Below are 21,252 nucleotides of genomic sequence, written 5' to 3'. Positions count from 1 at the left end.
CTCTCTGCGTGCATCCCCAGCTGTTGTGGGCTTTGCCGTGAATGTTGGCACCTGTGCCTTTGGGAAGATCATCTTGGGCAATGACAAGAGCTAGAGGGGCCTGAGAATTCCATGACCATCCCCCCTGCTGCCAAATCCTCCCTTCCTAGACAAGGACAAGTGTAGAAGTACAGAGCTCAGCTCCCCAAGGCAGACAAAGTCCAAGGTGATAAATGCTCCAGACCTCCCCATGGGAGCAGGCTGAGCCTGGGGCCCCACCAGAAGTGCTCCCCTCCTTGGCTTCCTCCCCTTCCATATCCTGCTTCCGCCACTCTCTTATTGGGTTCTCCTTAATATGTTAATGATCTAACTCATTAAGAAACTTATTTTTTTTACAACACTTTTTTTTATTAACATATAATATATTGTTTCAGGGGTACAGGTCTGTGATTCATCAGTCTTACACAATTCACAGTGCTCACCATAGTACCTACCTTCCCCAGTGTCCATCACCCAGCCACCCCATTCCCTCCCAGCCCCCTCCACTCCAGCAACCCTCACTTTGTTTCCTGAGATTAAGAGTCTCTTATGGTTTGTCTCCCTCTCTGGTTTCATCTTGAAGAAACTTATTTTGTTACTGACCACTCACACCTGAACTCCAGTCTCAGGGCCAGATTCTGATCTAATCATAATATGGGGGGCGGGCAACCAGTGTTTGAACCCCAGGAGGATATTCTCATTAACACTCCAGGTTCTCAGGAAGGAAGAGAACCAGGGCAATGTTAGCTTAACCAGCCATGGGCCAGAAGCAGAATTCTCACTTAGAAAAGCTCCTGGGAGGGCAGGGGCAGGTGGCTAGGAGGAGGGGCTCCTGGAAGCGGGCATCAGAATCTCTCTCAGGTTTGTGTCTTCTCTTCAGGGTCCTTGAGGTGATTTATAGAGGAGACTTAATTTACTGGTTCAGAGCATGTGTTTTAGGGCTGGACAGATCTGGGTTCCTGTCCCCCTTCTGACACTCACTAGCAGCATGACCTGGGCCAAGTTGCTCAACTTCTCTGGGCTTTAGTTTTCTCATCTATAAAATGGGCTAATAGGGTTTGTACCTAATAGGGTAGTCGAAGAGTTAAATGAGCTAGTGTGTGTGTGTGCCTGCCAGCCAGTGGTGAATGTGTTGGTTCTCCCTCCTGAATCTCAATGTTAGCACAAAATAGAAGCCCACACCCTCTGTTTTGCCAGGATGTTGTTCTGAGGTGGGACATGCCAACTGCTAAATGATGCAGTCAGCCTGTGATTTTTGCAAGTGTTGTTATAGCAACCATATTTTTTAAAGTCACTAAAAGTTGGCAAAGAACATGGAACTGGGACTAGGTGACAACACAAAGTGATGGGATGACATAAATAAACCTAGAAAGAAGGGAGAGGAAGGAGCTAGGAGGACAAGATGCAGGTAGGGAAATGTGCACTAAGTCAGAGCAGACAGCAGTGTCCGAGGAGACGCTGGGAACCTGAGCCTGGTCTGGACAGAACAAAGGGTGGGAACTGGGAAAGGGCACTGCTACATGGTCCCTAGCTCTCCGGATCAGGGCTGCCGAGCCATTCTGCTGCTTGTTTGGGCACCCCCAGGCGGGAGAAAAGGGACCGTCGCCCTTGAGTGTCCCAAGCGATTGGACTGAAGGGTCTTGGCTTGAGCTTTGCACTTCTGTGGTCTTCCTCCCTTTTGCTTCTGTCCCACCTGCCTGCCTTTCCACTGGGGGTCCCTGGTGGGATACCCACCCCCTGTCCTCTCTCTGGAAATTCACCATCACTCCTGACATCGGAGAAGTACCAGAGATCCTCCACCCCTAGGAGTGGGAGAGAGTCAGAGTCATGGTCTCTCTCATAGCTGAGTAGCTGGAGTAGCCTCATGGGAGCCTTAAGGCCTTGGCAACGGCCAGGTGGACACCTCGTGAAGGACTTAAGAGAAACTCCTCTCTCCAGAGGCCGAGAGAGCCCATGTGATAGAACGGAAGCTCTCATGGTTGCAGGACCTACCATGAGAGGTAGGATGCTTGTGCTGTTTGTCCACCCCAGACTCATTTTCTGCCCTTCTCTGCTCTGTGCTTGGAGACTGACCCTAGGGGTACATTTTGGGAGCTCACGTGCCAGCTGGATTCTTGTTGGGTTTGACTAATGGGAGGCATCTGAGACTGGAGGGCAGAAGGAGAGAGAGCTCGGAGTATACGATCCCTGCCCCCTGCTTTCACACTGGCTCCATTCACCGCCCCCCGCCCCCGGAAACGGCCCTTCCATGGCCTGCAGCTCTCTCCGGGCTCCTGTGTTACCATTTCCTTCCCTTCCTCTCCAGTCCCCAGGGCAGCAAAGCTGCCCTCTGCTGCCGGTGTCTGGGTGCCCAGTCACCGCTTGTTGGTGTCCTTAGCCCCACGCACACTTCTATAAATAGTCCCTCTATTAAAGTCTTCTCATCTGAACCTTCCGACTGGTGCATGGAGAGAGAGTAAAGGCACCAAGGGTCCCAGTCTGTGTAGGATTGATTTTCTGAGGCAGCAGCAGGGCAGGTTAGAGGGGAGAAGGAGGTGGAATAAACTTGGGACATGTGGGGCAGGCCCCGGGAATCAAGCACAATAGGAGACCTGGCTCACATGGTTCTAAATGATAGGTTATTGTTACTGGTTTGTGCTGGTGCTGACACCAGGGAGGCATTCTCTGGTGAGGGGAAGAGGCAGGGGTCTTGGGCAGTGGAGATACATTTGGTGACACAGTTCACTCTGGGAAATCCCTTCTGCATCTAACAGGGCTCAGTTCCAATGGGGTGGGGAGCCCAGACCTGGGCATGAGACCGGAAGCAGCTAGCATTCTGAGAGTTGTGAGAAAGAGCTGGTTCCACCAGAGAAACTGGAGTAGGTAATATGGATGAAGGCAGGGAGGTTGAGGGTTATTTTCGTGGTCTTAGAGGAGTCTGAGTAGGGATGAGACCAGGGGCAGGCAGGAAAGGACACATGAAACAGAAGCCCACACCCTCTGTTTTACATGGTGATAAATGTATGGTGGCAGAATCATAGCTCTTGATTATGTGGCTTTGGTTTACTCTTTAGTGACGGTAGGGGGAAGGAAAGGATTATTATAAAAATGGGCAAAGACACTGGAAAACTGTCTCTGGCACATGAAGGGAGATCACAGAATGTTTAGGAAGTGAGTTGCTGGTGTGTTACACATAATAGAGGAATTCTGTTGGTAATATATGATATTGACTGGGCTTGGGTAGAGTCATCTAGGCACCAGCCTCCCAGCCTCCTGGCCTCGTGTCAGGGGAATTTCTCTTCAGTCCTGCATGAGGTCTATACCTCTACCTAGGCAGGGCATCATGGCTCCATCTCCGCCTCTGCTCACTTTGCTGCTAGTGACCCAGGAATGCCTGCACACCATACTCCCTCCCTGACCCAGATGCCTCTGTCCAGGCATTCACACAGGCTGAAGCGGGGCAGACTACATTTCCTTTTCCTCTCCTCTCCCCTTATCCCTTTCAGCACCTCCACAATAGAGTATGAGAGGAGGCTGGAGGTGTAAATTTTTAGTAAAAAAAAGTCAAGTGTGTAAAAGTCTCACTTTACATCTCTATAACAGAGTAAATTAGTTCTTGAGTCTTGACTTGCACATTTTGGAGAAAATTTGATTTTTTTTTTTTGCCAATCCCATATATAAATGCATCTGTATCTGTCTCTGGGGTTTTATATTCTATTTCCTTGGCCTATTTAATGACTATTGCTTTGTAATAAATATTGGTCTCTGGTCGAATAAGTCCGTTCTTCAAAAAGGTGACTTGGCATGAATTTTGGAATAAGCTTGGTTTTTTTTTAAAGATTTTATTTATTTATTTGACAGAGAGAGTGAGAGAAGTAACACAAGCAGTGGGAGTGGGAGAGGGAGAAGCAGGCTCCCCGCTGAGCAGGGAGCCCGATGCGGGGCTCGATCCCAGGCCCCTGGGATCATGAACTGAGCCGAAGGCAGATGCTTAACGACTGAGCCACCCAGGAATAAGCTTGTCAAGTTCACTACTGATTTTTGTTTCTGGATCTTATAGCCGACTACCTTGTTGTACTCTTTTATTAGTTCTATTAGTTTTTACTAGATTCTTTCGGTTTTTCTGTGTAGACAATTATATTATCTGCAAATAAGGACAATGGCTTTTTATAATTCTTATATAATTTTTCTTATCTTATTATGTTGACTTCTATTACAGGTTGAACGGAAGGGATGAAAACAGACTTTTTTATCTTGTTCTTACTTTAAAGGGAGCACTAACTTCTCTTTCATTCTTTTTTTTAAGGTTTGTATTTTTAAAAATTTTTTGAGAGGGTGTGTCCTCACACATGCGCATGAGTCAGAGAGGGGGGCAGAGGGAGAGGGAGAGAGCAAATCTTAGGCAGGCTCCACACCCAGCCCAGGGCAGAGCCTGACATGGGGCTCCAACTCATGATCCTGAATCATGACCTGAGCCAAAACCAAGAGTCCACACTTAACCGACTGAGCCACCCAGGCTTCCCCTCTTTTACTTTTATCATGGGACTCCCATTCACTTTTTTAGAAACTCCATGTCTACCCAAAGGATTTGCCTCACCCAGGATCTACCCCTCTCCCCTTGGCCATACTTTCTCTGGTGCTGAGGAACACTGTCCATGAGAATGCACTGGGGGTTTCAGAAGGCAGTTCAAGGCTTTTGACATTCCAAGTCCCACAGAGGATGAGCTCTTCCAGAAGTCCCCATCTGCATATTTTGTAGACATACCTCTTTACCCTTCACATTTTCCAGTGAGCTGCTGTTAAATCAGGTGGAAAGGCATGTGACTGTGTGTTCTCTCTCTCGGTTTCTCCCTCCCTCCTTCTCCTCTTTCTTTCTCTGAGGAGAGTGAACTTTTTTCCTTAAAGAATTTTATTTGTTTGAGAAAGAAAGAAAGAGAGAGAGAGAGAACACATGAGTGGAGGGAGGGGCAGAGGGAGACGGAAAAGCAGATTCCTCACTGAGCAGGGAGGTTGATGTGGGGTTTGACCCCAGGACCCAGAGATCACCACCTGAGCAGAAGTCAGCCGCTTAATGACTGAGTCACCCAGGCGCCCTGAGAGAACTTATTTTTTGAACTACTCCTGGATGAGGTGAGGTGCCTTGTGCTCCCAACAGCTATTAACAAGGGAACCATGATAACAACCCACATTTCACTTTGCCCATTGATCTCACTCCTACATCAAGGACCTCCAGGTGGGGCAGGGGTGGCAGGGGATTTAACCATCTTTAAATGATGAAGTGAGATGACATAGAGGCTTAACCACACAACCACATGTCAAGAGCTTCTCACAAAACCTGGCAACCAAGATGGCAGCCCCTTCCAGCACCAGTTCACAATCTCTCTGGGTCATATGCAAGACTCTTCTTAGAGGAGCCTGAGGAAGAGTGAGCTTGGGGAAGCATTCCATTGGTTCTTCCCTACTTCTTGATCCTAGGCTTCCCTGTAACTTAGATGCTTCTATTGCATCCCCACCTCCACCACCTAGATTTAGTCCATAAAGGAGAAAGCAAGGACAAATACCTCTGGTATTCAACTAGCATTTTTTCTTTCTTTCCTAATCTTATAGGGACTGGAAGGAGTGATCTTTGTTTTTTTCTTCCTCTATGGAGAGGAGTTCCTCTATGGAAAGGACCTTCCTGAAGGTCATTAAACTTCCTGGCTTGGGCTTAATGGTGGAAGGGCATCCTCACATTATGGAAAAAAATCCTGTGATTTGAGCTGGCCTGGTATGGTTGGGAGTCCAAGATGACTAGAGACTTGAGATCACAGAAAATAAAAATACTCTGGTTTGATAACCCCCAAATATTATGTCCATTATACATGATACAATGTTCTGGATTCATCTAGAAGAAATTCTGTTCCTACAATTCCTACATTTAATCATTCTAAAAATAATAGATAATTCATCTAGAGGAAATTCTGTTCCTACAATTCCTACAATTAATCATTCTAAAAATAATAGATAATATCTACTGACTGCTTATTATGTACTATGCATTTTTCTAAGATATATATTTACTCCACATATAATCCTATGATGGAGGTACTATTATAACTCCCATTTAATACATAAGGAACTAAGGCCTGGATAAGGGGTAAAGTATCTTCCAAATGCACACGGTTAAGCAGGAATTACTGTTTGAAGCTGACTCTGTATGATTGTGTATCCCAGGCTCTTTCAGGCCATCTCTATCCCCTGGCCTCTTTCTTCATCCTGCTCTTCAGCCTACTGCCCAAGTCTGTTCTCCCTTTAAACACTTGGCATTCTTTGTGCCAACCAAACAATTCATCATTCCATGTGTATCCCATTGCATTTCCCCTCTTCTACATTGTTGTTCATCATGGCCCGTTTGCTTGGGATGCCCTCCCCCAACCATTCACTATGGTCCAGGGCTCTGCCTAACTACCCCACCACCCCAAACCTTCTCTGATCCCCATGGCTGAAGGGAAATTGTCTTCTGAATTTCATTTTTGTTTACAGTGTCTCCATTTCAACACAGAATTAGCCACATATTCTTTCTTTCTTTCTTTTTTTAAGATTTTATTTATTTATTTGAGAGAGAGAGAATGAGAGTTAGAGAGCACGAGAGGGAAGAGGGTCAGAGGGAGAAGCAGACTGCCCGCTGAGCAGGGAGCCCGATGTGAGACTCGATCCCGGGACTCCAGGATCATGACCTGAGCCGAAGGCAGTCGCTTAACCAACTGAGCCACCCAGGCGCCCCTCTTTTTTTTTTTAAAGATTTTATTTATTTGGGGGCACCTGGGTGGCTCAGTTGTTGTGTCTACCTTCGGCTCAGGTCATGATCCCAGGGTCCTGGGATCGAGTCCCCACATCCGGCTCCCTGCTCGGCGGGAAGCTGGCTTCTCCCTCTCCCACTCCCCCTGCTTATGTTCCCTCTCTTGTGTCTCTGTCAAATTAATAAATAAAATCTTTTTTTTTTTTTAAAAAGATTTTATTTATTTGGGAGAGAGAGAAAGAGAGAGAGAGTGCATGAGCGGGGGGAGGGGCAGAGGGAGAAGCAGGCTCCTTGCTGAGCAGGGAGCCTGATGTGGGGCTCGATCCCAGGACCCTGGGATCATGACCGGAGCCAAAGGCAGATGCTTAACGACTGAGCCACCCCTAGCCATATGTTATTTCAAGAGTTACCTCAGGATTCAGGCTTGCATCTCCATCACCGTTGTTCCTCGCTAGCAGTCAGCACAAGACACGGATGAGTGGATGGAAGACCCTTGTCTGCACATAGCGGACCATCCCTAAAGCAGAGTTCAGCCAAAGACCTGTGTTGGATCCAGAGCTGGGATTAACATGATTAAACAAGATTAAACAAGATACTGGGAATGACCTCTTTCATATCAGCCTGTGACTCATCTGTGGAAATTCAGTATAAGAGTCAGTAATAGGAAAAAAAAAAAAAGGAAAAGTCAGTAAAAGGATGCAAGGACCCTGTGTCTACATGGGCTTCTGTCCCAAGAACTGACCTTCCTGCTTCTTGGAGGCCAACCTCCTGCTTATTGCCCTGTCCAGCGATTACTTATTCTAAGTTCCAATGAATCCCTTGCCTGCTACCAGTGTTCTATCTGAAGAAAGTGCCAAACACATTTGTTCTCATACCAGTTTCTCTCTTGGAGAAACTGTCCCATATTTGGAGCTCTTTGAACATCCGTACAGGAATAGGTGGTGCAAGCAAGTCCAGGAGGTAATGTGTGCCTGGCTGGCATACCTCAGGAGGGAGGTCGACTTGGTGACCAGATGGCATTTGGTTCTTGGGAAGCATGAAGAATGACCCCTGCTCAGGGCCAGCTAGTAGTGACTTAGGTGAAGATTGCACGCTCTGTCTTGGGGGCCCTAGACTTGCTTTGTCTTTGAATATGAGCCCGTTCTCCCACTATCTGGGTCAGGGTCACCTCTCATCACGATCAGCTTTCCTTCATGCTCTAGCATCATTTCCAAATAGCTCCATGTACCTTCAAATCAATGTGTTCAGACCTCCCTCTCTCGTAGGGAAAAGAAACACAGGCGCACTAGAGGGGCGGTGGTGTAATTCTCTTTGGTTTCTCTGGAATCCTGGAGTCACATGGATGGGATGCACTCTTTCCTTGCTAGAGGGAGGGAAGGTATCTTTTGAGCAATTTAAGATTCTCCCAGGAGGTCAGAAACCAGTTTAAATGGCCCTTTAAACATTCTTAGAGAAGGTCATCTCCTTTGGGCTCTGCATACAGTGACTGAGTGCAGTCAGTTCTCTGGACCAGAGTTAGACCTTGGGGCAATGTTTTGGGTCCAACGAGTGTTCACTGTGTGTCCTTAAGCAAGTCTTTTCTTCATTTGGAATTTAGATCTCCTTACCTAAGCAAGGAGTAAGTTGAATCATATACCCTTAAAAGGTCATTTCCTGCTTGTGTGTGTGTGTGTGTGTGTGTGTGTGTGTGTGTGTGTGTCTTCTTGAGCCGAAGGGAGAATAATGGTTAAATTGAAGAGATGCATTTCAAAGCCATCATTTCCCCCTAGAAATAGAACTCTTTTAAGTTTTCTAATCACCTCCCACATGTCACATTCTCCCTCATAAGTCTAGAATTGGTTTTTGTGCCTGAGACCTCAAAGCCATCTTTTGATTTCTTTAGGTTGAGAATCAACTTATTTGGATATTGGATGCTGAAAGAAAAACCTCTATTAGCTTCATCACAAAGCCATCTTTTCTCTTTTTCTGGCCACAGAAATGCACCTGGTTTAAATTTTCAATATATGATAGTATGTATAAATGTTGACATAGCTGAGCTCATTAAAAGTATCTTAAGCTTATCATCAATTAGTCTTGAGAAGAATAAATACAAATGCAATTAATTTATTATTTATTACTTTAACACCAGTTAGGTGAATGGACAATCTCCATGCAAACACCAGTATGAATTACACAAACAAGACAATTTGAAAACGAAGGGGTAACACAGGCACGGAGTAGTTTTTGCATGCATGTAACTAACGGGAGGCTGGATGCTGGCATAAGCTGCCACTGTTCTAAATAGCCTTCAACAAGTTTCTTCTCTGTTTCAGGGTTGAACTGTTTAGGTTTATATCTAAACATATTAACTGTTTATATCGAAATATATGAACATATATAAAAGATTAGTGGGGAAAACGTTTGAACACTGTGGTTAAGATTCCATATGTTGATTATTTAATTGGATAGCAACATAACACTTATTCACTGGAAAATCACAAATACGCACTGATATTTACAAAAGCTGTTTCAGTTAAATTTAAATTAAAGGAGGATGGTACATTTTAGGATAAAGAGGAAAAAGGGTCTGAATTCTTTTGCCAGACACAATTGGTGCCCAGTCTACTCTTAAAAGAATCTTTTGATTAGGAGAAGAGTCAGGATGGGGGTAATAAATGAAAGCACAGTTATATCTGTAAGAAAAGCAGATAACCCCATATACTTAGTTGATTGGCTTTAAAATGCATTATGTAATTTTTGTAAACACAGAATTTACAAACCATTTGGTTTAAGCTAATATTAAAGTCAGTTTGCATTTTCTGAGGTACAGTGATTGGGCTGAAGGTGAGTGTGCTGGGTGGTGACAGAAGAAAATGTTGGTTGAAGCTTCACTGTTGGGTAAACAAACCATTAATTAAGAAACAAGCAAACAACCCAATGACCCTTTCTCTAGAGAAAAGTAGGAGTTATCCCAATGCGGATGGGTCAATCCCAAAACACGGGCCATTTGTAGTCTCTGCTTCAAAAGGACCAAGGAAGAACTGAAGACATATATACACAATCACCACAGATGTAAAATAATACAAACATATGCAGTCCAGGGCTGTGCTGCTTAACAACATGCAGGGAAGATCGTCAACACTTCTGAGGAGGTTGGCGGGGAGGGGCGGGTGTCACTGAAATTCTGAGGTTAAATCTTCCACATTTTAACCCAGGACAGGGGTTCCTTTTTTTGCCCCAGGAGGATAGGCTGCACTGTGAAGAGTTCTGGGGTCTCTGGTCCGAAAAACAGGAATGAAAAATTGGGAATGTTTGTTCACATTAAGTTACAGTGGATGGGGTTTCCCTTATCCAAACTGTTCAATATCACTTCTTCATTCTTATCACTGGTAGAGTTAAAAAGCACTTTCACCAACTATGGCCCCCGTGGGCTCTCCCAAGAGTCCTGTAAGGGAGACAGCACAAGTGTTTTCATCATCCTTGTTGGGCTGAAGCAAAACCAAGAAGCAGAGAGAATAAGCAGCCAGTCACATAAATCTTAGAATTAAGTCTTGAAAACCCAGGCCTTTCCTTTCCAAGTAGAGCTCATTTCGTTTGTTCTCAAAAGAGATTTGTCCTAGAAAGTGACCCAGTCCTTTGCCACATAGATTGTGTTCATCGCCAGTGACAAGCTCCACCCTTTTCTCTGTCTCCTTCCTCCCAGACCTTAAAAGCCCAGAAAGCCTTTACACTAAGGTATCAGAGACTGGGTGTGTTCCTTATTTCAGGACTGCATGTCTTCACCCAAAAGCATGATGAGCTTGCAAGCATCAGTGGAAAAGAGATTTTTTTGGTCCTTTCCTTTGAAATTACACCATTGTAGCTAACCAATGGCCTGGTTATGAGAAAATTGTTTTTCTCACAGCCAGAATCCTAGAGAATATCTTTAGGGAGGTAGTACGAATGGAGTGGGAAAGTTCAATGGGATGGCATGAACCCTCTTCCCACAAGGCTATAAACCCCACACACTCTGATGAACTCATCCTTATGTTTGGTCATGGCTAAGTGGTTTATTCTATAGACTTTTGATGTTCCTGCCCTGATGAGATGCAGAATGCAGGTAGGGAGATGGAGAGTGAGTGCAGATAACCATCTGAGGCCCCTGACTGGCCCTAGCTTGGTGATTCCAACAACTTCTGCCATTTTGTCTTGTTATTTAATTTCGGCCCACAGTAGGTAATGGGGGCCTTGTCGGATCTCCTTGGTGCGGCCAGCACACAGTAGCTGTTCGGTCAATCTCAGTTGCTGTTACCTGTCTCGAGTCTCAACGCATGTCAGGACCGAGCAGCCTCCTGCCCCTTGAGGGCTGTGAGGCATGGAACACAGCTATCCTTCCCCGGGCAGCCCAGCATGAACTTGGCTACCGGTGGAGTATGTGCAGAGTTCCGGCTTCTGGGCTTTCCGGACGCCAGCGGGTTATTTCAGCCTGATACAGTCCACCTCTTCCGTGGCCGGCATGCCGCTGGTTTTGAGGTCCAGGTCAGCACTGGACTTGCTCCCGTGGTGCACAGGCCGCCAATGGAGCCACATCATCCTCTTGAAGTACTTCATGGTGTTGTTCTTGACGGTCACGAAGCACACGGTGTTGATCATGCTATTGCTCATAGCGATGCACTCGACCACGTAGAAGGCCGTGAGGTAGTGCTTCTCCTTGACGAATACGGCGGGGAAGAAGTCGCGCACAATGGTAAAGCCGTAGAAGGGCGCCCAGCATAGCACGTAGGCTGTGAGGATGCACATGAGCACCAGCACTGTCTTCCTGCGGCAGCGCAGCCTCTTCCGGATCTGCTCAGTCTGGAAGCCCGGCACCGCCTTGAACCAGAGCTCGCGGGAGACCCTGGCATAGCACAGGGTCATGGTCACCACGGGGCCCACGAACTCCACGCCGAAGATGAACAGGAAGTAGGACTTGTAGTAGAGCTGCTGGTCCACCGGCCAGATCTGGCCGCAGAAGATCTTCTCCTGGCTTTTGACGATGAACAGGACCGTCTCCGTGGTGAAGTAGGCCGACGGGATGGCAATGAGGATGGACACCACCCAGACCAAAGCGATCAGGAAGGAGGCCGTTTGATAGTTCATCCGTGGTTTCAAGGGGTGAACGATGGCGAGATATCTGGGCGGGGGTGGGGTGGGGAGGAGAGCCATCAGTAATAATGAGGTGTGCTGGGAAACATTCCTGGAACTAAGCCCAAACACACTGCAAAAGCAGACAGAGTGGCACAACGAGTCCGTGTAATTATCCAGCTTCAACAGCCTTCATATTATTTTAGCAACATCATTTGGCATCTGGAGTAGTCTGTATTTAGTGGAAACTGCACAGGCTTTGGTCAAACAGGAGCAACAGATCCCAGCTTTGCCCCCTGATTGGCTTTGGGCTCTGGAGTCAATCACTCAGCCTTTCTGAGATTTGTTTCTTCAAATGCAATATGGGATAAAGTGACACCTACCTTGAGGGGCTGCTGTAAGTATTTAATATGATAATGTCTGTAAAATGCTTCACATGCAGTAGGTGTTCAATAAATATACATGGCATTATTATTGTTAGTCCTGTGGATACCACCTTGGCTTTCCATCTTGTCATTCTGCCCAAGAACCTAATCCTTTCAAAACTCTTCATTCCAAATAGCTCATGGGTCAGAGGGGAAAGAAGGGCTCTGGAGCTCAGAGAGAGCTTCTCAGGGCAATGGATTAGGGCTTTCTCTTTCTCCACCCCCCCCCAGGTGTCATCCTGTATTACAGAGCAGGAAAGAGAACAGGGGTTGGGCTTGGTGTGGAATCTAAGGAATCTATCTAATGAGAGAAGTAAAAGACGTGACCAATCCCATTGAGTGCAGGGACCAGAATGCAGGCTCCTGATACAAAGCTTTTACACCCACCTTCCTGGGCTGTCTCAAGCTCAGATGAGGTGTGTGAAGCTGCCTTGACATCATACAGCCGTAACACAGCATGAGGCTTTATCCTGCTCTTTCCAGTGAGCAACAGTGCTGGGGAAAGAGGCTGGAGCCCTTTGTGGGGTAGGCATGGGAAGGCAGTCAATACAGGCTGTGTTATTGAGCAAGGCTTCACTGTAGGCAGCTGATGCTTATTCCTGCTGAAGAACCCCTGGAGCAGATGTGGTTCACCCAGGAGTGGGAGGGAGTCGGGATATTGATACACCAACCATCAAAGTCATTGGTGAGGGAGCCAGAGAAGGCCTTCAGACAAAGAAAAGCAGGTGTTGGCAAGTGGCAGTGGACAGATGTGCACTGAAGTGATAGTAATAAGGGGATATGAGAGGGGCATCAATTGCATCTGCTACAATCTGGTAAATGCACAATAGGTTGCTGGTACTGCTGTGTGCCCAACCTATGTATATGGAAACAAAGTAGAAGACACAGTCCTTGACCTCAGAGAGCTTCTCTTCTACCCAAAAACTAGAATAATCAAGTGATAGGTTAAGAACTTGAAGGAAGACACAGTCATTATGTCAGTGATGTAGTCTGGGAATGCTTCACAAAGATATTGAGATTCTGGCCACCTCCTATTCACCCTGTTGATGAAGGTGGGACTCTCCTGACCTAAATAGTACGAGATGAGTGAACACACAAGACCTGACACTGGGCAGATGAGACCAACAGCAGTTAACTAGTCACATATACTCACAGCCCAGGGGGAGGGACAGTGCCCACTATGTAGGAACATGTGGGAGTTGCACTCAGGGATAGAATGAACCAGCAGGGGCTGTGGGAAGCAGGCTTTATGGTGACAAGAGGATGAAGTGACCCTTGACTCCCATGGGAGGATGTGATTGGCTTGTTTGAATAATTTTCCCAGCTGGTGGGGAGGGGGGAACCCATCAGATTGAGGATTAGGGGTGCAGCTGGTCCAGCAGAGATAGGAATAACAGGCCAGGAGACTTTCCTGCTGGGTGGAGTGGTGTATCTGCCAAGAACAGAGGACCTCATGGCTAGGGACCTTGGCGGCCCTGTGGTGTTCAAAGATGTCAAAACAGCACATGAAATTTCAGACTTTATAACACAAGAGCTTAATAAATAGCACTCAGGTTTCTAAACCAATTGAAAAATAAGGCAAAACGACAAGAAAGATGGATGGCCAAACTCTCACTTCCGTTGTGATGACACTGGTATTGAATATTGAGCATAGGGACCACTTCACACTCAATTAAATAAACCTACAAACCCCGACACAGGTGAGTGGGAGAGACACAGGCTTCCCTGGGCACTTCAGTTTACTCCTTGGTAAAACATGCCTGTCCTGCTATGTAGAGATATCAGAAGGGCTATCTACTAGCATTTCTGGATGCCACAGTCAGAAGAAGAGCGAGGTTCATGTGCAGAGGACCTGGTTTCAGAGAGACCCTAGGAGAGTGTGGATCTCGGGACACACACGTCCAAGCAGAGAGATGGTAACAAAGACCTTGCAGATGTCCCTCTTGCCAATGGACAAGTCATGGAAAACGATCAGTTTTAACAAAGACCTATAGCCTCCAACATACTTTATGTCTGTCTCCCTTCTCTGAACCTGACAAGAAGCTGGAGAGGTTGTCAGCAAAGTTATTATTATGCCCATTTCACAGATGAGGACACTTAAGTCCCAGGAGCATAAGGGATTTATCCAAGTGTACAGCTGGGAACCAAGATGTTCTGAGTAACTCTTAGGCCAATGTTCCTTCTTTTCTCATTTATTTGATGTCAACTCTGCATTTTGGGATATCTTTTATAATGAGGAAGATGTTATGGGATGAGAAAATATTAGAATTTAAGAGTTGATCCGAATAGAGGTAGGAATGTAGAAATTCTTTTTGGCATTGGTTATCGAGATACTCTTCATGCTGGAATTATATTGGGGGGGGGCAGAAGGAAAGAGAGAGAGAGTCCTGAATTAGTTCTGCTTCCAGAGTCCTCTTGACTAGCCGCAGAGCATTTCCAGAACAGCCCTCCCCTTCGCATCTCAGGCTCTGCTTCCCACGCTCCAGTGGTCAGCTACATGCAAAAGAATGAAACCAGACCACTTTCTTACATCATACACAAAAATAAATTTAAAATGGATTAAAGACCTAAGTGTGAGACCTGAAACCATAAAAAGTCCTAGAAGACAGCACAGGCAGTAATCTCTCTGACATCGGCCATAGCAACATTTTTCTAGATAGGTCTCCTGAGGCAAGGGAAACAAAAGCAAAAATAAACCTTTGGGACTACATCAAAATAAAAGGCTTTTGCACAGCAAAGGAAACAATCAACAAAACTAAAAGGCATCCTTTGGAATGGGAGAAGATATTTGCAAATGACATATCCAATAAAGGGTTAGTATCCAAATCATATAAAGAACGTATCAAACTCAACACCGAAACAACAAATAATCCAATTAAAAAATGGGCAGAAGACATGAGCAGACATATCTCCAAAGAAGACATACAGATGGCCAACAGACACATGAAAAGATGCTCAACATCACTCATCACCAGGGAAATGCAAAGCAAAATCACAATGAGATATCACCTCACACCTGACAGAATGGCTAAAATCAAAAACACAAGAAACAACAGGTGTTGGTGAAGATGTGGAGAAAAAGGAGCCTTTATGCACCGTTGGTGAAAATGTACACTGGTTCTGCCATTGTGAAAAACAGTATGGAGACTCCTCAAAAGTTAAAAAGAGAACTACCCTATGATCCAGCAATCCCACTACTGGGTATTTACCCAAAGAATACATAAACACTAATTCAAAGGGATAAACACAGCCCTGTATTTATAGCAGCATTATACACAATAGCCAAATGATGGAAACAGCCCAAGTGTCCATCAATTGATGAATGGATAAAGAAGATGTGGTGTGTGAGTGTGTGTGTGTATATATATATATTAGCATATATTGCGCGCGCGCGCACACACACACTGGAATATTACTCAGCTATAAAAAAAGAATGAAATCTTGCCATTTGCAATGACATGGATGGAGCTAGAGGGAATTATACTAAGCGAAATAAGTCCGTCAGAGAAAGACAAACACCATGTGATTTCACTCACACATGGAATTTAAGAAACAAATGAGCAAAGGGGGAAAAAGAATCAAACCAAGAAGCAGAGTCTTAACAACGAACAAACTGGTGGTTACCGGAGGGGAGGAGGCTGGGGGGGATGGGAGAAACAGGTGATGGGGATTAGGGCATGCACTTGTTGTGATGAGCACCAGGTGTTGTATGGAACTGTTGAATCATTATATTGTACACCTGAAACTACGATTACACTGTATGTTAACTAAGTGGAATTCAAATAAAAACTTAAAAAAAAAGAAGAATGATGGTAATGTTTTCAGCCTGGGTGACTTGGTGGACTGGAGCCGGGAAGCTGGTTCGGGGTGAAAAAGGAACCATTCTTTGTGTTGTAACTGGACGGTTGCTTCCTAAGAAAGTCCTATGTTGCCCAAAACTCCCCAGCCTGATAAAGACAAAGGTTTCAGTGCGACAAAGGGGAATGAGAACAGTGATAACTCTCCCTTGCGTGAGCATCAGAATCCCTCAGGGAATTGAATAAAAATGCAGATTCCTGGGACTGAGCTCAAGGGATTCTTATTCAGTAGGGCTGGGGTGGGGCTGAGGGATCTGACTTTGTATCATTTGCCCTGGGCAATTCTGTACAGTTGGTTGACAGTTGCATTTTATAAACACTGGTGTTAGGGCGGGAGAGCCTCAGAGCTGTAATAACAAAATGGTTTTTCCTGCTGGAATTATGTTACAAAAAGATGATGATTCTCCTACCTCTGTGTGTATTTCATTATGGAAAATAATCAACTGGCTGATTAAAAAGAATGACAAACCTAAATAGCACCAAGAACAAGGAAAAAACTGATGAGTTCAAAGGAGACCAAAAAGAAGAAAGATATTTTAAAAGACACGTCATCAAAATGAGTTTCAGCATTCCGTGGACCCAGAGGATGTTTTACCAACTGCCCCCCTGGAACAGAGCCACTGGTGGTCTGACACTGGCTTATAGCTGTTTACATAATTAAAATGTGTAAGATTTGTCATAAGCTGCTACTAGAAATTTTATAAATTTTGTAAATTTATAATAGAGCAAGGACTTCTAGAACATCTCATGCAAATGTATGCAAATGAGCACATGGATGTATGCAAGAAAACAAAGGGAAGGATGTCCTTCTCTCTTTTCTACAAATAGGCCCTTACCTTATTTTAAAATCAGCTCTACAACAAAGCCACCAGGAACAAGGGTACATTACTGTAGGATTCCGTTTTTATGAAGTTAAACAGGCAACACTAAATTGTGCTGAGTGAAATCAGACGGGTGGGGTGGGAGGACTGACTGGTGCAGGGCATAAGGGAGTGGGAAACGTTCTAGATCTTGATTTGGGGAATGGTGGCAGGAAAAACTTGGGACATGTTCTCTTGACCGGAAGTTGCCCTGGTGAAGTCTGCCGTGGCTTCTAAGTAATAAGCTGCCCAATCTTTCTGCTTTTGGCTTTTGTGTTTGGGGCTCCTCGCGGTCAGGTGGCATGCCTATCCACGGCAGATGTGGTATCTGCAGGTATGGCCCAGAGCTGGGGGGCTCAGGTGTCTCGCTCTTGCCCATGTCTGGGGGGAACCTGAGCCACAAGTGGAGACACCGGGTCTCCTCTTGCCCCGGATAGATGAGCGGCACGCAGATCTGCAGCAGCGCCAACGTGTCAGAGCTGAAGTGAGGGAAGGGACAGCCTGGCTCGGCCCCTGTCTTTATCCACCCCCCGCCCTGGCCCACATCATCCTCACCTGTCGATAGCGATGGCCAGCAGGGCATTGGTGGAGACGTAGAGTGAGACGGTCCGCAGGTAGTTGACAGAGGCACAGAGCACGTGGCCATGCTCCCAGGAGAGCTGGCGCACCACGTAGTAGTCCATCTCGAAGGGGCAGCAGATGATGGCCACCAGGAAGTCGGAGATGGCCAGGTTGGCGATGAGCAGGTTGGTGAGGTTGCGAAGCTTCTTATAGCGGGCAAGCGCAGCAATAAAGATGAAGTTGCCAATGCCGCAGACCAGCATGATGCCTGCCAGTGCCACACCGATGACGATCTTGGCAGCGAAGAAGGTCCGGGTCTTGGTCATGTCCTCACCCTCGTCCAGAGGGAGGTCATAGTCACCGTAGCTGAAGTTGAAGGGGACGGGGGAGGTATGGTCTTGAGCCGGACTGAAGTTGGGTGCAAAACTAGCGTTTCCAATCTGGGCTGCCATGGCGAAGACTGCAGGTGGAGTGGTGTGGGGGTCTCAGCGGGCTGAGTTGGGGGTCCAGACCTTCTGCTGTCACGACTCACCCAGCCCAGCACCCTGCCCACATCCCTGAGGAGAGTCAGCGTGCCATCCCGGACCCTGGAAGGAGACACAACCAGTGGGCACTCTGCAGGAGGATGCCTGCGAGTATTCTCCCAGGGTTCCCCAAGTATAGGCCAACCAGACCCAGTGACTCCCCTCAGACAGAACTACCCTGGGGTACAGGGGAAAGGAGACAAGAAATCTGAAAATTGGGAAATCTTCCATGGGCCGTCCGGCGGTCCTGGGCAAAGGATGAATTGGACTCTCCAAAGACATCCAAGAAGAACCTGCATCTTTGCCCTTTTCCCAGGGGCCAGGATCTGCGTGCCTGCCCAGTCACATTTCCCCTTCCCCACCATCAACTCCCGCAGGGTCTTCTCAAAGTTTCACAAACCTGCTCCAGGCCGCTGGCCCAGGCTTCCACAGCAGTCACAAAGTTGCGCCATCTGTTGGTCAAGGACACTGAAGCCAGAGGACTGAGACACAGCCAGGTCTTTCCTCCAAAGCAGGGCACTGCTCCCTATGTCCTGGCCAAACCTTGGACGTGGAAATCACCAAACCCATTTTCACATGAACAGGCTGAGTCATCTTGGGCCAGTGAGTTATACTGTCTGAGTCCCGATCTTCCTGTAAACCAAATTCCTGCTGCCTAGCCCAGGGCCTGGCTCGTAGTAGGGATGGGACAGGAGTCTGTGGGATGAATGAATGAATGAGGATCTGCCCAGGATTGTGTAGGTGAAGGGGGCTGTGGATTGGATGGAATGCTGCTGCTACTCCTCTGGGCTTTGGAAACCAGATCCAAAAAGAAATGCTTTGTCTGTGTCTCCTCCCTGCTCCCACTCTTCTGATCAGCTCCCTGTCCCCTTCACCAGACCCCACCCGGTTGCCCACCAGAACCAGCCCTAACTGGGAGGCACCACATCCTGTCACCAAGGTGTCCATCCTCTGAAAGTGGTGGCCGCTCCATTTTAACCGAAAACAGCCCCCAAGAATGGCGGGTAGGGCGGGGGTAAGGTGGTGTCAGTGAGGACCCGGGAGGGTCTGAGGGCTAAAAACTATCCCTCATTGCCTGAGTCCTTTATGTTCTCAGTACCTCAAGATGCCCACGGCAAAGGAAAATAAATTCTCTGAAGTACTGAGGGGACATCATTGGATTCAAGGCGTCAGAGGGCCTCAGAACCCCCCGCATCCCCAAACCCGCAGAATGAGGACCCCAGCCACAGAGCTGTGACTCGCCTCTGCCCGCTTAACACACCTGGAAACGACCCCAAGTGTGGGGGCCACGGGATGCTGGTAGCAAGAAGTGGACCAAACAGGACAGTGGGTTTGGCCCGGCCCCGTCAGAGGAGGCGGAGAGCGAGGGACAGGAACCGTAGCAGCTGGGACAGCAGAAGCGTGGTGGCCGGGCCACTCCGACCTGCGGCGCGTCCGCCCGCTGCGCACCCGAGGGATAGCCTTCCGACAGATGAGTTCCTCCGTCCGGGTGGCTTCTCCCTCTCCCGCGAAGCCCCGATCCCCGCAGACGGCGCTCAGCCGGAGACCGGGAAGCAGGACTCGCGTCCTCTCGCCTTTCCGCGCTGCGCCGCTCTCCAGTCCCCAGACCCTGGAGGAGAGAACGTGAGACCGGGTGGCGCAGGTCCCGGCCCCATTTTTCGCGGGATGCACTCCCTGCCCCAGACCAACCCGATCCGGGAGTCCTCTCCCCTCCCCTGCCCTCCCTTACTCACCGCCGGCGCCGCCCCGCAAGGGCGGGAATCGAGTCAGAAATTCAGGCTCAAAAAGCGAAGCGTGCGGGGCCTCCGGACGAGAAGAAAACTGGGGGTAAGGGCAGGATCCGGTGAGCCGGGAATTCTCCCGGAGAGGCTTCCCTTTTCAGCTTACCTTTCAACAAGACGCCCCCCGCCCATGCCCTCCCCTACGGTTTGGAGCTCCCCCGTCGGCCCAGCACCCGCCAGCCCGGCCCCCTCCGCCCCTCCGCCCGCGCCCGCGCGCCCCAGTCCCGGCTTCCCGTCGCCGGGTCCTGACGGGCCCGTGGTGGATGGCGGACTCTCCCGGCTCGAACTCCTCTACTTGGAGCCAGCCCGAGTGCCTCCCGAAAGGTGCGGGAGGCAAAGCCACCGGAATCCCCTCGAGAGAGAAGTGGGCGTCAGCGCTGCCAGCCCGGGCGACGCCCCCCACCGCACCAAGGGAGGACCCGGACTGCGCAGAGCTCAGCACCTTACCTGCCTGGGCGCCTCCTCCCGGCTCGCTCCGCTGCCCTGGCCGCTCGGTTGGGTCCTGGGGGACCCCAACTTGCGCGTGCCGTGGCGCTGCGTACGGGCTGTCCTGCTTTCTTCCTTGCTCGGGCGCGCTTCCCCCGCGCGTTGCGGTCTCTGTCTTCCCGCTGGAGTTGGCGCTCCACCCCTGCTGTTGAGCAAGGCGCCTCGGACCCGGCCGGGTGCGCCCCGCCCCGCGCTCGACTCCGCCCTGGGGTCCCCAGCCCGCCTCCCTCGGCTCAGTGGCACAGGGTGGGCGCTGCGCTCCTGCACCTGGTGTGCCCCGGGAGCGGGGCGCGCGCAGTTCTGGCTGCGTTGGCGCTGATCCCTAGTCTGCTGGGTTGGCCCCCCGCTCGAAGGGGCTTCTGCGTCCTCGCACCCGAGTGTGAATGGGACTTCAGTAACTGGGGTTAGAGGGTGCGGATTCCGAGGAACCGGCAAGGTCCTCAGTGCCCCGCCGAGGCGCCTCGCGGGGGTCGCCAAACCGAGTGTCCGGTCTTGGGCAGGAGCCCCGTGCTAGGGTCCGTTCCCGCACAAGGCTACTCCTGCAGGAGGAGGCTGGAGTACATTCCGTTGTGCCAGAGAACTGGTACTGGGGAGACTTTGAGGGTGCAGAGTGGGCCCTTTGAGGTGGGTGGTGGTGGAGCAGGAAGCCCCGGGGGAGGAAGCTGGGGATCCCGGGCAGGTTGCCCTGCTATCTCCTACCCTGAAGTCCTCACCAGAAGCCTGCGATATCCATATCCACCACTGTCAGATTCCTTGGCCTTTCAAAGACCATCCCAATTGGGCCTCCGCCTGTCTGGAGCCCTGTTTCCAGAGCCCTCTACCTTGCTTCCGCCAGGCTCTGATTTTAGGCAATTTCCATTACTTCTCTGGTCCTTGGTTTTCTTACACAGATTGGGCAGAT

The 21,252-nt window shown here is 48.6% G+C and overlaps 1 protein-coding gene across 3 annotated transcripts; it reads right to left on the bottom strand.

Moving 5' to 3' along the window:
* Nucleotides 1–8,875: 8,875 nt before the first annotated feature.
* Nucleotides 8,876–20,466, bottom strand: PROKR2 (prokineticin receptor 2). 3 transcript variants are annotated; one of them, XM_027620523.2, is made up of 6 exons: nt 20,313–20,466; nt 19,818–19,905; nt 19,346–19,693; nt 18,485–18,780; nt 17,555–18,147; nt 8,876–11,906 (listed from the first exon to the last, which is right to left on the bottom strand). In XM_027620523.2, the coding sequence occupies exons 5-6, from the start codon at nt 18,010–18,012 to the stop codon at nt 11,210–11,212; spliced, it is 1,155 nt and encodes a 384-aa protein (XP_027476324.1). In that variant the 5' UTR covers nt 18,013–18,147; nt 18,485–18,780; nt 19,346–19,693; nt 19,818–19,905; nt 20,313–20,466; the 3' UTR covers nt 8,876–11,209. The 3 variants fall into 3 exon arrangements, with proteins under 3 accessions (XP_027476324.1, XP_027476325.1, XP_027476326.1); XM_027620524.2 differs by having other exon boundaries at nt 18,485–18,627; XM_027620525.2 differs by having other exon boundaries at nt 19,818–19,887.
* Between the last annotated feature and the right edge of the window lie 786 nt (nt 20,467–21,252).

The sequence above is a fragment of the Zalophus californianus genome, chromosome 8 (genome assembly GCF_009762305.2).
Source record: "Zalophus californianus isolate mZalCal1 chromosome 8, mZalCal1.pri.v2, whole genome shotgun sequence".
Classification (NCBI taxonomy): Eukaryota; Metazoa; Chordata; class Mammalia; order Carnivora; family Otariidae; genus Zalophus; species Zalophus californianus.
Note: the sequence above shows the minus strand (reverse complement) of the source record. Positions and strands in the feature narration are given on the sequence as shown.

Excerpts from the sequence above, each read along its gene's own strand:
- PROKR2 (XM_027620523.2), bottom strand. The coding sequence starts at position 18,012 with ATGGCAGCCCAGATTGGAAACGCTAGTTTTGCACCCAACTTCAGTCCG. Across the intron at positions 11,907-17,554 it reads CTGGCCATCGCTATCGACAG|ATATCTCGCCATCGTTCACC; the intron begins GTGAGGATGATG and ends ACCCCCGCCCAG.